This window comes from Gallinula chloropus (genome assembly GCF_964237585.1).
Source record: "Gallinula chloropus genome assembly, chromosome: 12".
NCBI lineage: Eukaryota > Metazoa > Chordata > Aves > Gruiformes > Rallidae > Gallinula > Gallinula chloropus.
Window position 1 is genome coordinate 12034202 of NC_140097.1, and position 15280 is coordinate 12049481.

Sequence of the window (15280 nt, forward strand, 5' to 3'; positions counted from 1 at the left end):
TTGTCCTTACTTCACCAACTCCCCTGCCAAAGCAACGTATCACTTGGGGGCTGGGGTTACCCCACATTTCTCTGGACATAGCCTGCGTGGGGCTGGGGCAGAAAGGGGCAGATCTGGAGAAGGGTGTGCAGACACCAGACAAAATATTTCCAGCACTGCCTGAACTGAGCTGCTGGTTCAGTTTGGTGTACAGAAACACAGGGTAACTTTGCCTGAAGCAGGGAGCTCAATGTGATGCACCCTGCTACTTCAGTATCTTCAGCACTCTGTATGGATATAGCAGCTCCATAAGTACCAAACCAACATATCTAAGAGCTTGGGAAGACCATTACCCTGCACCTGTGTAGAAGGATTATGCGCCCTAATGTCTCCTCCTTGAAGGCTGCCATGAGTCAAATGTGTTACTCTCAGCTGCAAAATCTAGCTGTGGACTTGAGCTATCTGTGCCTTTTTCTGAGGCTGTTACTGGCTGCTGGTGACTACTTTTTGTTCTTGTGCACCAGCTTAGCTAATCTGAGGCTGGCAAATAATGGGTTTGGATGCGCTTCAAATTTGCTAGTTTAGGTTCGTTGAGTCAGACAATGTGCTGTGCTAGTTCCTAATTCTAAGCTCCCAAAATTCAGGATCTGTGCCTGAATTGAAAGCCTGCTTCTGAGTCATGTTCTGATTAAATGTGCTAAAAATAAAATTGTAATGAATAAGACCCTTTACAGCATCATTGAAGCTTATCTGTGGTAATTTGAGAAATAGTTACTTTGTCATGACTGGATGTGGAACAAATTGTGGTGAAGTATCTTTTAAACATGAAAGGAGAAGCTTATTCATTTTTTATATGTGTTAGTCACATAAAGGTTCTTCAGGTATCAAATAGCAAGAAGGGCATTGAAGAGCAGGGGTATCAGAAAACGTAAGAGTAAGATCCTGTTGAGTTGGAGCAGCTTTAATCATAGAATCACTGGGCTGGAAAAGACCTTTAAGATCATCAAGTCCAACTGTTCCAGTCCTCTACTAAACCATATCTAAGTACCTGATCTACCTGTCTTTTAAACACACCCAGGGTTGGTGACTCAACCCCTTCCCTGGGCAGCCTGTTCCCAACATCTAATTTTTTCCTAACATCTAATCTGAACCTGCCCTGGTGCAGCTTTAGTGCCATTTCCCCTTGTCCCATCACCTGTCACTTGGCTGAAGAAACCATCCCCTCATTGTCTGTCTTATACCTGTAGTCCAGGTCACTCATCCTTAAAAGTATTTGTTTACTTGCTCTTCCCCTTCAGAGAGCCCTCTGCAGTTCTATGTGAATTACCCGAACAGCGGCAGCGTGTCTGCTTATGGGCCTGGCCTCATTTATGGGGTTGCCAATAAACCAGCAACTTTCACCATTGTCACGGAAGATGCAGGAGAGGGTAAGTGTTGTTTAAACCCATCCCACCTTAAAGTAGGAACTTCTTGGGAGTGTAATGTGCATTGGCATTGATTCATCTGTCCAACTGTGAATCACTGGTGCGATACAAATGGCTTGTGCAAATACCAGGCTGTAACTTGCAGTACAAACTGGTTTATTACCCCTTCCTGAGAGCAGTAGGTGTACCTTGTGGTACAGGATGCAAATGATTTGTTTAAAGATAAAACCAAGGCAGCTTAGATTGAGTGGATGATGACTGGATCTGGAATTACTGTTAGGTAAATCTAACAGTCTGAATAGAGTTCTGGGCTTAAGGGATTGGCCTGAGCAGTTTTTGCTGTAGTCCTTTGCAAAACCAGCATCTAAGCTGCTTTTTCAGCACCAAGTACTCAGTGGTCCTCTTTGGACCAAGTCTTTGGACTTGGTGTGCACAGAGGCTTACAGAAGTGCTGTTCTCTTTGTTTCCTAGGTGGCCTGGACTTGGCTATTGAAGGACCCTCAAAAGCAGAGATCAGCTGCATTGATAACAAAGATGGGACGTGCACAGTCACATACCTGCCTACTCTACCTGGGAACTACAGCATCCTGGTTAAGTACAATGACAAGCACATCCCGGGCAGTCCATTCACAGCCAAGATCACAGGTATAAAGCTTAGACTGCTGGAAGCACTTCAAAATGAAAATTAATCCCTGATAGCATGGGGGGGGGAACGTGAAGTCCCCAGACTTGTCCTTCACTTAAACTTGTAAGATTTTCTGACTCATTTCCCTCTCTATATATGCAGATGATAACAGAAGACGATCCCAGGTTAAGCTTGGTTCTGCTGCTGACTTTCTGTTGGACATCACTGAGACTGATCTCAGTCTCCTAACAGCCAGCATTAAAGCCCCATCAGGTCGTGATGAGCCTTGTCTTCTGAAGAGGCTACCCAATAACCACATTGGTAAGTTCTGATTAGCCTTGATCTGAGAGAGTAGTATTGTAGCTTCTACTCTGGTTGGCTTTGCTATGTAAAATGACTGACCTAATGTTCCACTGGGAGGGAGCAGAGGTCAAATCAAGCAGCTGGCCAAGAACAGAAGAGCATGAAGAATGACTGACCACTGGTGTAGCTTGCGTGTGATGTGCCAGGTTGTAACTGAGGTGCTTTTTGTCAGCATATGGGAATGGCTTTATGGCCCATTTAAGAACACTTCAATATGTGTAAAGGGAGTGCTCTTCCAGTATTTAATTTCTTGGTGTGATTAAGGCTTTTTAATCAAGTATAGCATGCATAAAAAGTGAGTAAGCTTGTCGCATTTCTCTGCTTTGTAGGTATCTCATTCATTCCAAGGGAAGTAGGAGAACATCTGGTTAGCATCAAGAAAAATGGGAGCCATGTACCAAACAGCCCTGTTACAATCATGGTGGTCCAGTCTGAGATAGGAGATGCCAGACGAGCGAGAGTGTTTGGACGTGGCTTGGTAGAAGGACGAACCTTTGAAATGTGTGACTTCATTGTAGACACAAGAGATGCAGGTCAGTTCCATTGAAAAGGGACTGGGAGATGCTGGGAGATGTGTGTCCTCTCTAAATGAGTGTTGCCTTCCTTGGTGCAGATGTAACCTGATGTTTTGTGGCTTGTGTCCTGGTGGTCATACCTGCACAGTTGATATTGTCAGTTAACTACACACAATGTTATTAACTCCTAAAATGTTTTGCATTGCATTGTCTTGGCTGTTGTCTTCTGTTACAGCCAACAGGGACTGTTACTGAGCCACCAATGAAGCTTTTCTTTCATTTCATGGTGCTGGTTCCAATATTGTATACAGCCAGAGGGAAATGAGGAAGACATTTTCCTGTTGGTTTAATGTGGGGCCTTGGCCACAGTTGTTGAAGCTAACTTTTCAACATTACTAAAGTAAAAGGGATGTGTTCATAGTGTTTTAGGAGCTGAATGTACAATCTGCCTTGAGTATCTGACTGTTTAGGACTATAGAAACGTCATTAAGACATTGTGCAGCTTCTGTGTGCTCACTCTGATAGGAACCTACTGACTAATTACTGCTATGGGTTTGGATATTATCTGTCAGATTTATAATAGCACTACAGAAATCTGAGGCTGACTGAGCTGTATTGTAGGTTATGGTGGGATCTCACTGGCAGTTGAAGGACCCAGCAAGGTGGACATACAAACTGAAGACCTAGAAGATGGAACTTGCAAAGTTTCCTATTTTCCAACTGTACCTGGTGTGTACATTGTGTCCACTAAATTTGCAGATGAACATATTCCAGGTAAGCAGGGGTGTGTGGCAGCTTCATGATTAGTACAACAGAAGTCTTATGTAGTTGACCAGTTCATGGGAACTGTGGGTGGGCTGTGTGGTTTGGCTTAGTCCCAAAGACTCAAGGAGCTCCAGGTCCTACCAGTACCCTCTAAAAGCAGCAAGCATCCAAAGCTGTTTGGGGTACATGGGTGTATTTCACTTGGACCTGACTGTTAGCTGGCTTTAAAATTTCTCTTGTGATACACTACAAGCAATGAGTGAGTGGAGGAGGAATGACTTGCTGTGCTACTTACAGGCAGCCCATTTACTGTGAAGATAAGTGGTGAGGGAAGAGTTAAGGAGAGCATCACTCGAACAAGGCGGGCTCCCTCTGTTGCAACAGTAGGAAGCATATGTGATCTGAACCTAAAAATTCCAGGTAAGCCACGTCCTTATCCCTGTAACCATAACTTGCATTGGTGCAGTGTGGGTGTACCTGCAGCAGTGGAAAGAGGAACTTTGGTGGTGTTAAGGCACAAGTTTTAAGATAATTTAGGAAACACTGGTAATGTGGTCTTTTGAATGGTTAAAAATAAGCATAACCATGATAAACATATGCAAAAACAAATACCAGGGAGGCCATAATCTGTTTTGTGTACAGCAGGCTGGAGAATGGGCTGTACAGCGCACCCTGTCTCCAGGGTTTTAAGATCATCATCATCATCATCACCTTGGCTCATAGATGTTTGTACTGCTGTCTGGCAAATATAAATCACATAAGCCAGTCTTAGCAGGCTGAGCTTACCCAGCCTCTTCATCTGGTAAGCTGGAACCGAGCAGGCTCACTGTCTGGCAGCACGCTTCTAGTTGAGCATAGAAACTGGCACCTCTGTGCTGCTCCTGCCATTTGTACCGTGAAATCACTTGAGCTCAGGTCCTGCTTCCAAACACAAAACTCCAGAACCTCCTGTCCCTTTCTAATTTGCAATTTTTATTCTCTTCCTGCTAGAAATTGATTGTGGGGATATGACAGCCCAGGTAACTAGTCCCTCTGGAAGGACCTTTGATGCAGAAATCGTTGAAGTTGACAAAAACACCTATTGCGTCCGCTTTGTGCCACAAGAAATGGGGGTCCACACTGTGGATGTCAAGTACAGGGGGCAGCCAGTGCCTGGCAGCCCTTTCCAGTTCACCGTGGGGCCGCTGGGTGAGGGAGGAGCCCATAAAGTGAGAGCTGGAGGCCCGGGGCTGGAGCGTGGAGAGACAGGCATCCCAGGTGAGTCCTCTGCTCTTGCTGGGCTCCACTGTCTGCTGGGCACAGGCCTGGAGCGCAGTGCTTTGGAACGAGTTTGAGGTTGTAGGGTGGGCTGTGCAGGGCTGATAGGCTAATTCAAAGCTGGTAACAGTTTCTCCAAAAGGCTCCCAAGCATTATTACCCAGGATGATGGAACAAGGTACTGTTCCTCATACACATAAGTATGGGGTGCTGTTATAGGAAAAAGCTGAAACTCAGCAGCAGCAAATTTACACTTGTGTGTGCTCTGGTGTGCTTCAACAGCTGAGTTCAGTATATGGACACGAGAAGCTGGAGCTGGAGGACTGTCTATTGCTGTAGAAGGCCCCAGTAAAGCGGAAATTGCCTTTGAGGACCATAAAGATGGATCTTGTGGTGTATCGTACATAGTTCAAGAGCCAGGTATGTACCAAGACCAGTTGTGCTGAAATAACACTGAATGCAGCTTCCAAAGACACTAAGGACACTCACTGTTTCTTTTCTCCTTGCAGGCAACTACGAGGTGTCCATAAAATTCAATGATGAGCACATTCCTGAAAGCCCCTACCTGGTTCCTGTCATCGCCCCCTCTGATGATGCTCGCAGGCTCACTGTCACTAGCCTTCAGGTGAGACATAAGGAAACATCTCCACAACTTGCCACGCAGACTGATTTCGTCCTTGTTCTCAGAGACCAAAAGGGTTGTCCTTTCTTCTTAACAATAGCCATGCCTTGGTTGGTGCTTGTTTTCAAACTCAGCTTGCAGGCAGAGAAAGATTTTTGGCAGCTGGTCCCTCGGTAAGTTGGGCCAGTATTGCTGGCCCAGCTCTGTCTAGCCAGAATTTGAAGGTAGAAGGTTCAACTGAGTTTATTACAGGTAGCAACACTTGGGAATTAAGTGTAAGAGGCTCCAGAGAGAGCACTGGCAGAGCTAAAATTTGGTTTCCACCCCACTAGCTAGGGGAAGGCGAAGAAGTGAAACATGGGTGTGAATCACCCATGACTCTGCTGGTACCCAGCTACTCAGTTGGCAATGTGGACTGAAGAGATGGGTTTCCATGGGCATTAGGCTGTGTAGTTGGGACAGTACTGCAGCCTGCCTGGAGCATTCGCATAGGCAGTTGGAGGGGGCCCTGCCATGATATCAGAGCATAGATTTGTTGTGGCTGATGTCACAAAACAAGGCAGTCACAGCTCAGATGATTCAGGAACAGTAGTGAATCTCAGACCAAATCACAGCTCTGTAGTTTGGTCTGGGCTCATCTGTTGCTCTCACCATGTCATTCTTGTGTGTGTGGTTATGTGCACTGAAACACAAGTAACATTAAAGGCCTGGCTTAAATCTCCAAAGCCAGAAACCTGGACATGAGACTGAGATTCTGTGTCTGAAAATACTGATCTCCAGTCCTCATCGAGTGGTGATACTTCAGTTGAGGTTGTTTGGGTTTTTTTTTTAATATGTCCCAACTGTGGTCCCCAGGAGTTTGCCTGGACTGCAGCACTCCTGCACCTCCACTATGTAAACGAATCTGGACAGCCTGATCCAATGGTATCTCCCCTAACCAGGAGTTACAAGGGCGTTAATTAGTCACTGTGGTATTGATGTTTCTCTTGTGTTTCATTTAAAGACTCGCTGACAGGAATACTCACTTCGACTAAGTCCTGGAGAGGCAGATAAAGCTGAGTATTTGGTAATGGAGCGCAGTGCGCAGCATCAGCCTCTGCTAAACCCTCACCGGGCACTTGCTTTATACATTGTACCTCAGCTCTACTCAGTTGCATTTATTTCCCTCTTCAGGATTTAGTTGAAAACAAAATCAGGTAACGTACACTGGAAAGCTGTGTGGGCTGCTCTGGTTGAGGACCATTGCAGCGTGGATGCTGAGCGGCCTCGCCTTCCTTCGGTGGCCTGACAGCACTGCAACATCTGGTTTCGTGTTTTAAATTGCTTTCTCATGTTAAGACATTGTGTGGTGGCGTTCTAAATGCAGCCTCTTGTGGCAAATATAAACACACATATTACTCTTTCAGACAACTGGATTATCAGAGGCTTTTCCCCTGAATGAATCCGGAGTGAATGAATGGGCTGAAATTGGAGCTATAGCTTAAAACGTCCTTTAAATCAAGTGCCTGAATACTGGGGGTTGACCTCAGTGATAACGGGTGACTAATCTTGTAAATCTGCCTCTGCCTGATGCAGCTGAGTCGTCTGGCTTCCAAAAAATGGTCTGTTACCATGGGGAAAATCAACCTTGCTGCTCTGGGTGACTCCCTAAATCAGCCACCCTGTAAGAGAGAGCGAGCTTCTGACTTGGGTGTTAGTGCAGGTCATGACTTTACACCTTTTGTTGAAATCTTAATTAAAAAGAAATAAAATTATGCTGAAGTACAGTTATTTCCCTGCCTTACACTGTCTGAATGGAGAAGTTTAAATTTGATGATCTGACTGTTGCATTCTCAGGAGTCTGGATTAAAAGTTAATCAGCCGGCATCCTTTGCTATAAGGCTGAACGGGGCAAAGGGCAAGATCGATGCTAAAGTCCACAGCCCCTCCGGAGCTGTAGAAGAGTGCCACGTGTCTGAGCTGGAGCCAGGTGAGCACGGCTTTATGTTGGTCAGAACAAACTGGGTGACCTCAAACGCATTCCCTGCTCCATAGCAAGGGGTTTAGTTCCTTTGGCTTGCCAGCAGCATACTCCAGGGACAAGCACCTTGCTTGGAGAATAGTTTCTTCATGTCAGAACTGGAGTTGTTCGCTCAGGATTATGTCTGTGCTTTTCCTAGCTGGCTCATGAAATGACTGAGCCCTGACTTGTGTAAGATGCAGATACTTAAGTCTCAGCTTGCCAGTGAGGGTATGGTGATACTAGGCACAAATGAAACACGACGTGGTTGTTGAACTTAGGCAGGGAAGTAGTTTATTTTTCGCTGCTTCCATCTTTGGCTAATAGTTTATTTTTAACTCACACTCCTTCATGTGAAATGATGAGGAAGTTGGGCATAAGCAAACACTACAGAAAGCTCCACACCTGCTTCAGCAATGAGCTTTCCTTTTTCGCTTGAAGTCTGAGTGAGTTATGGTTGTACTATGGAGGGACAGCAGCTGTTCGGCTGGGGGGGGATCACTTCCCCCTCTGAGTTAACATGCAATCAAAAATGTTAAATATCAGCAAGTTGCTAAATGACTTTATTAAGTAAAGGTGCACTGCCTGTGGTGTCAGAGTAGTGTGGTCAGCTCGCTGGTGAGATTGGGCTTGTTCATACCAGCTGCTTTTCTTCTCTGCGCTGCTCCTTCAGCTGCTGACAGGTTGGGCTGCGATTAAGCTGTCGTGTTTGGTGCAAGTTTGAGGCAAATAACTCCAAACCTCACCCTGCACACTGGGTGACAGCTGAGATCAGGTCCTAGTAGACAAGGTGAAAATGCAACCTGTGACATTTGTGATAAATATGGCATTTTCTTTCTTAAATATGAGTTTAACAGCTTGTATAGCTGAGTTTGCTTAACCTGGAACCAAAACATGTCAGAAGTGTTACAGAAGCCTGGCTCAGGTTGCTGACCAGCCCTGTGTTGAGTTTAATTGCTGTTTTGCTGTTCTCTCTGATACATCAGCAAAGCCCCTTCTCTCTTGCAGACAAGTACGCCGTTCGGTTCATCCCCCATGAAAATGGCATCCACTCGATCGACGTGAAGTTCAACGGCAGCCACGTGGTGGGCAGCCCCTTCAAAGTGCGTGTCGGCGAGCCAGGGCAGGCGGGCAACCCCGCGCTTGTCACGGCCTACGGATCTGGCCTGGAGAGCGGTACCACGGGTAACTCTTCCTTTACAGCTCTGATACTGACCTGTTTGCACTTGGGCTTTCTGCGAGGGACAGCAGCCGTTCCTGTGCATATCTTTATGTGACTTTCCCTGCTAAGGCAGCTGAACTAACCCACATTCTCTGCCGACTAACCCACCCTCTCTCGGGGCAGGCTAGTTTCGCTTTCTTGCACGCTCCTCAAGCCTTATAACCATCCAACAGTGATGAGCCTTACGCTGAGCCTTAACTAACCTAAAGCCTCTGTAAAGCAGCAACTGCAGCACAAGTTCATTTGAACTAGTTAGCAGCTGAGATACGACTCTGCCAGTTAGCTCAGCTCCACGCCGGTGGTCCCTCAGAGATGCTCTGGCTCCTTTCCACATGTGAACACAATGTCTGCAAAGGCCAGAGGCTTTTGTGCATGCAGACCCCGAGTTGGCTGTCTCGTTGAAGGAGTCTTAAGTTGCATAACATCCCCTTTTAATGACACAAGGACCAGGGTGTACCCAGTTACCTTCTCAGTGCTTGTTGTGTCTAAGGAATTTCAAGTTACATGTAATACAAGGTGTGTGGCGGTTTGTTCTGTTTGCAGTGTGTGATCTGTGCTTCAGATGCAGCAAGAAAGCTGACCCTTCCCAGAAATCTGACGCCCAGCTATCTGTGCGTCTACCCCATCTGATAGCTCTTAGCTCAAGAATGTGGAGTTTAGGGTTTGGGGTTGGTTTTTCTCATTTATATGATTTATGGCCTTAGTAAGAAAGTACAAAAACATTCCAAGATACGCACTTACATTTAATTGTTTGCTTTCTTGGGCCACACACACAGGTGAGCAGTAAAGTAAAACTGCTATTTTTCTTTTCTCCTTTTGATATACAAGGAGATAGCTAGTTCCTCTTACCCTTTTATCCTACCCACTGCAGGCTTTTGTGGATTGCATTTCATACCATTTCTTTTCTCCCTGGAAAATAAGTTACTGCAGTTATTCAGTCAAAGCTTCTGCTGTTCTAAAGCAGCTGGTTTTGGGACCCTGCGGATGTACTGTGTAAAATAACAATGTTGTAACCTGTGCTGCTTTACTAGGTGGAAACAAAAGCACTCATTAATACTAGCCACTGATGCATCAGGGACAGGGGAATTTTTCTCCATCTATAAAGGTGCTTGGGGTTGTTTTTAATCTAAATAGACTGTTTAACTTCAGCAAAGTTACTGTGTGCCCCCTTGTTGAATTCTGGCGGCTGCCAAATGCTCAGTGCCCTGGGAGCTGCTGAGCAGCGTTTCTGAACAATGACCTAGTGTAGAGGTTTCAATAGCCGGTGGCTGAGCACCTGAAACATCCCCCCCGGGAGCGGTGTGCGACTGCAGCCTCCAACAATGCAAGCCTTCATTTGGGGCACGGGGAAAAAGCAGTGACTTCGGAGCAAGAAGTCATCAGTGAGCAACTGTGAAGCTTGCTGGCTTTGGAAGTGAATTTTCCTCTGGGTGAGCAGTGCATGCTGCAAGCTGCCGGCCTTGCCTCCCAGGCAGGCAGTGCCACTGAGATTTACTGCTAAAGCACTGGAAGATGGTAAAATCCTCTGTGGGAGCTGGGGCCTTCCAGCATTGCAACACAGCAGCCTCTTGTGTGAAGAGGCTAGAAACTTCCCCTCGTTTATCACCACACTTGCATGCTTCAGTCGCAGCTGTAGTAACTTTCCCATAACCGTCCTGGTTTTGATTGAGCCTGAGCACTTTATTCTTCCTCAGTAGTGTCTCATACAACAGCCCAAAGACCATAAATATTTGAAGCTGGAGTTTGGCAGTAAATTACTTGGGGGCTGAAAGCCTTGCTGTTCCCGTGTTGCTGGCATTGTGTCCTTGGCTTAGTATTAGCTGCAATAATTCAGCGGCATTAACCAGACGCTGTAGTTAAACAAGCTTTTGTTTCCACAAACTGCTCAGAGTGCCGTTGCCCGGCAGTTCAGACACCCCTCTCCTCCAGGAGATCTGCCCCTTATATTCCATTGCTTTCTTATGGGCTCCTCGCTGCTGGAGTTATGGTTCAGGCTGTGAGATGGCTCCCAGCTTTCCTGAGCTTAGCCGTGCAGGAGGTTGTGTCCGCACGGGCTCTCAGGCCAAGCAGAAAGGCTCTTGGTCTAAGAGTTTTCTCTTTAAGCCATTCTTTTGATACCAAATTACTTCCACTTAAGTCCTGAAGGGCTCTCCTGACCCCTTCTCCCACAGTCATGCAGCATGAGCGGAGGAGGGAGCTGCGGTGCCCACAGGGAGGCTGCTGGGGGTGCGGGACCCCCGGTCAGGGTTGACCTGTGCCAGGATGCTGGGGGGGGCGGGGGCATGCTGTCCCTCCCTGTGATTAGCCTTGTCTTGCACCGAATTACTGAGGTTTAATAACTGAGGCTGCTTGTGTGACATGGGGAGTGAGGAAGAGTGTGTCTTACTGTGCTACATCTTTCTAGGGTTGCAGTCGGAGTTTTTCATTAACACGACCAAGGCTGGTCCAGGTACCCTCTCTGTTACAATTGAAGGGCCATCAAAGGTGAAAATGGACTGCCAGGAAACTCCAGAAGGTTACAAAGTCATGTACACACCCATGGCTCCAGGAAACTATTTAATTGGAGTTAAATATGGTGGACCTAATCACATAGTGGGCAGCCCCTTCAAGGCAAAGGTTACAGGTAAAAAGCTAACCAGTATTTACTGTGTACCTGAAGCAGTTTGTGTCACTCAGCAAATATGTCCCTCTGAGATAATGCAGTGTTCGAGTCTAGGTGCCCGAAAACAAGAGAAGTGAAGTGTTTCTCCCCATCCCCTCCAAAGCCGAGATGAGAGATCTCGAGAGGCTGCAGGAGCATTAGTCACCCAGCTCGCCAGCTTGGCTGGGTGGTGAGCCATAAAACAGCTTCATGGGGAATATTAAATCCCGACCTGGTGTTAGGCTGTTCTTAGGGAAATTTGACTTATTTACCCATTTCTACCCTTGCCTCTAAAGCCTGAAGCCTGGTTACGTGTAGCATAAGCGATGTTCCTCTTGGGTTCATTTTGGGGACAGTAATGTCTGGGGAGGCTTTTAGATGATGTGAGGAAGGCTGGTTTAGGAAGAACTTTTTGTCTTTGGTGCTGTGTTTAAGCACAGACTGGAATTCATCCCTGCTACTGCCCCTGAGCTAGCGAACCCTGTCCAGGTCCCCGCAGCACAGTGATGTTCTTGGGAGCGGATGGCAGGGACTGCGCTCCCCTGGGCTGGGACATGCTCTGCTTTCAAAATGTTTTATTGCAAAATTGCACCTGCTTTTCTGCCAACTCAAGTAATTTTTGGCATATGGTGATTGGAGCACATTTAACTCTTCTTAAGTGGCCAGCTTTGCCTAATGAATCCTGAAGTTCCTGTGGTCCTTTAACCACTCAAGGGCTCTGGGATGGGGTTGTTGCCAGCATTGCTGTAAGATGTCAGCTTAAAAACCCAAAAAGGATACTGCTCCTCTCCAAAAATGCATTTTGGATGCAGAATGCATGCTAGTCCTTGAGAGGGTTTCGAAACCTCTTTGTAAGTGCCTTTCAGATGGGGTGAATCTGAATGTGAGAAGTCTCTTCTGTTTCCAGGACAGCGACTGGTTAGCCCAGGCAGCGCCAACGAAACGTCATCCATCCTGGTAGAGTCGGTGACAAGGTCGTCAACTGAGACTTGCTATAGTGCCATTCCCAAATCCGCCTCGGATGCGAGCAAAGTGGTTTCCCGGGGAGCAGGACTCTCAAAGGCTTTTGTGGGTCAGAAAAGCTCCTTCTCTGTGGACTGCAGCAAAGCAGGTACGGGTACAGGAGAACCAGCTGGATATTGGGGTGGTTTAGCTGGATGGGTTTTTCCCTAAACCAACCTGCAAAGTTGGAATTCGGAGCTTGAGGTGATGATGTGATTCTAACAAAAAAAAAAAAACAAACCCTTGAAATGCTACACCAGGCTCACCAAATCAGTCCTGAGAGAGGCTGTAAAGATGCCAGTTCCTCTCCAAATGGCTTTTTCTGAGCCAGGTGCTCCTGGAAGCAACCACAGGCTTGTGGCAGAGCAATGAACAGGTGCTGGACTTCAGCAGCTCTCGTGGTGCATTGCAGCAGGTAATGAGGGTGTCCCCAGGAGCCCTGAGCTGCTCATCATTATCATCCCAGAGCTTTGCAGACCAGCCATCTTCACTGCTCTCTGCCATTAATTTCTAATGAAGTACCTGAAAGGCAGTGCCTGCTTGCCTTCTGGAGTGGTGTTCATGTCTCCTGTGCTCTCAGGTCTGGCAAAATGCAGAAATAAACCCTTGCCTTTATGAAGCCAAAGGCTTTTTTTAAATAAAATTCCTTCTTAAACCAAATTAGTGTAGCCATACCTCAGACTGCCACTCTGGGAACTAAAATAACACAATCCTTGTTTTATGGAGCTTATGGTACAACCACGCTCGTCTGCTCAAGCCTAGGAATGCTAACGGTCTGTTGTTTTGCTGTAGGTTCAAACATGTTGTTGGTTGGTGTCCACGGACCTACTATCCCATGCGAAGAAGTATCCATCAAGCATCTGGGCAGCCATCAGTACAACGTAACGTATGTCGTCAAGGAAAGGGGTGACTATATTCTGGCGGTGAAGTGGGGTGACGAGCACATCCCTGGGAGTCCCTTCCACGTCACCGTTCCTTAAACTCGCCGGGTGTCAGGAGCCCATGGTTGCATTTGCAGTTCAGATGTAGGGTTATGCTGGGTGCAGTCCTGTTGCAAAATGCAGTATCTAGATACACACGGCTCACGTTTCAATACAGCCAGAAGTAAACTCTCTAACTTTATTTTTTACAAGCATTTCACTTCTATCCTACTTACCAACCTAATGTCGATCTATTTAACGTCCTCCTCAAATTGTACCTTTGCAGTACTGTCTGGGTCACTGTTAATGTTTGGAGAATCATCTGGATAACTAGACACTAATTTCCCTTGTGGGTTTTAAAGACTTTAGATGTTAACTGAAAACTGGAATTTGTCTTTGTAATTGGGTATCTTAACTACTGATTTTATTTGACTGGAGACTACATTTTAGTTATGGAATATGACTTGGGCTGTCCCCAGTTCAAATTCTTTTCTGTAAAGAAATGAGGTAAAACTGGTACTATAATAGGTGCCTTTGTATACTTGATCAATTTTTAACGCTTAACATTATGTAAAGCTACCAAAAATGGCTTTACCACTCAAATTTAAAATGTTTTTGAAAATGCTTTGCTAATGGTTTATGTTTAGGAAAAGTTTTTCTTTCATAGCAAACCAAAAGCAGACTGAAAATGACTTCCTGGAAACTTTCAGCCTTTCTGTGTTAACGCTTTGTAAATTGAGACAGGTAGCTTTTTGGCCATGATGCTAGCAACACGGTTTTTAATTTGCTTGGGATTCTGGGTGAAATTCCTGTAACTTTTCAGGTAACTCCTTATGCTCTTTGATTGATTTTAAGAACAGTCCCCCAGTTTGGCTGGGTTTAATAAAGCCCCTGAACTTGCCAAGCCAGGTGTAGCTCTCACCTGTGTGACCCAAAACTGATGCAGGTCAGCACACAGCAGTGTATTGGGAAAAGGACAGGCGGTTTCCCTGGAGGCTGCGGGCCAGGCGAGTGGCTGAGAGGGTGCAAAGCCAGCCTGGGGCTGGGACCCCCCTGTCTGTAGTCGGGCGTGGGGCGGGAGGGAGAGCACGTGCACCAGTCTGCCCATAATATGCAATGAACCAGCAGCCCTAACTGCCATTGGTACAAGTCGGTTTATTATATCCCCGTCCAGGGTCATGCCTGAAGCGTGCCCATCTCTCCTGCAGTTCCCTTTGTGCTGCAGAAGGCATTCCTGCCGTGGGGCAGGGAGCAAAAGCTTCCCCATGTCACTTGTCTCTCTGTCCTGCGTTACTCCACGCTACTTCCCGAGCGAATTTCCAATCTGAATTGCTGTCAGCTCCTGGGGCTTTAGTAAATTCTCCAAATGAGCTTTAACTCTGCGGTTAGGAGAAGGTAGGATCTGTTGAAAACCTGATGAAATGTCACTGTCTGTCACCAGGGAGAAGTTCACACTTAGGGTTCTGTTGCCACATGTGGATGCACAGTCGTTGGGGAAATAAAGCAAGGTTGGGTTGTTTTTTTTTACTGTGCTTTTTTGTGCCTTAATGTGAAATGCTCACTACAGTGTAAACTAGGAAGTAAAAATAAAATAAACTGGAATAAAATGCAGGATTGTAAAATTGTATCTTATAACTTATTAAATAGAAATGTTTGCTTCATTAAAATGTGCATGTTAAAAACAACTCTGGGTTCTTTTCATATGTAGTCAGTGAGGCTCAAACTAAAAGTACAGCATGCAGCAGCTTCAGGCAGGCTGAATAACCCCAGCCTGTGCACTGTGCAAGGAGCTGTGAATAACTTGGGCATAACCTCAGCACCATTCATTTCTTCTTTTATTTTTTCCTAAAACAAGATGTCTGTCAAAAGTTTGAGCCGTGGCACAAACATACCAGACAGTGTGAATGGGGCATGGCATGGCCGTGCTGGTGGTGTTCTGTGTGGAC

General features: G+C 46.2%; 1 protein-coding gene across 3 annotated transcripts in view; it reads left to right on the forward strand.

The window, feature by feature from the left end:
* FLNB (filamin B) overlaps positions 1 to 14381 on the forward strand; it is a gene marked incomplete at its 5' end in the record, with an annotated part of 71944 nt that extends 57563 nt beyond the window's left edge. For all 3 annotated transcript variants that reach the window (XM_084269720.1, XM_084269721.1, XM_084269719.1), the window contains 14 exons: positions 1278 to 1406; positions 1875 to 2048; positions 2191 to 2349; positions 2721 to 2924; positions 3528 to 3680; positions 3969 to 4091; positions 4662 to 4928; positions 5211 to 5348; positions 5438 to 5553; positions 7387 to 7519; positions 8558 to 8734; positions 11176 to 11394; positions 12320 to 12523; positions 13207 to 14381. In XM_084269720.1, the coding sequence (XP_084125846.1) occupies positions 1278 to 1406; positions 1875 to 2048; positions 2191 to 2349; positions 2721 to 2924; positions 3528 to 3680; positions 3969 to 4091; positions 4662 to 4928; positions 5211 to 5348; positions 5438 to 5553; positions 7387 to 7519; positions 8558 to 8734; positions 11176 to 11394; positions 12320 to 12523; positions 13207 to 13394 (2384 nt within the window). In that variant the 3' untranslated portion in view covers positions 13395 to 14381. The remainder of the gene's footprint in view (positions 1 to 1277; positions 1407 to 1874; positions 2049 to 2190; positions 2350 to 2720; positions 2925 to 3527; positions 3681 to 3968; positions 4092 to 4661; positions 4929 to 5210; positions 5349 to 5437; positions 5554 to 7386; positions 7520 to 8557; positions 8735 to 11175; positions 11395 to 12319; positions 12524 to 13206) is intronic.
* Positions 14382 to 15280: the final 899 nt, after the last annotated feature.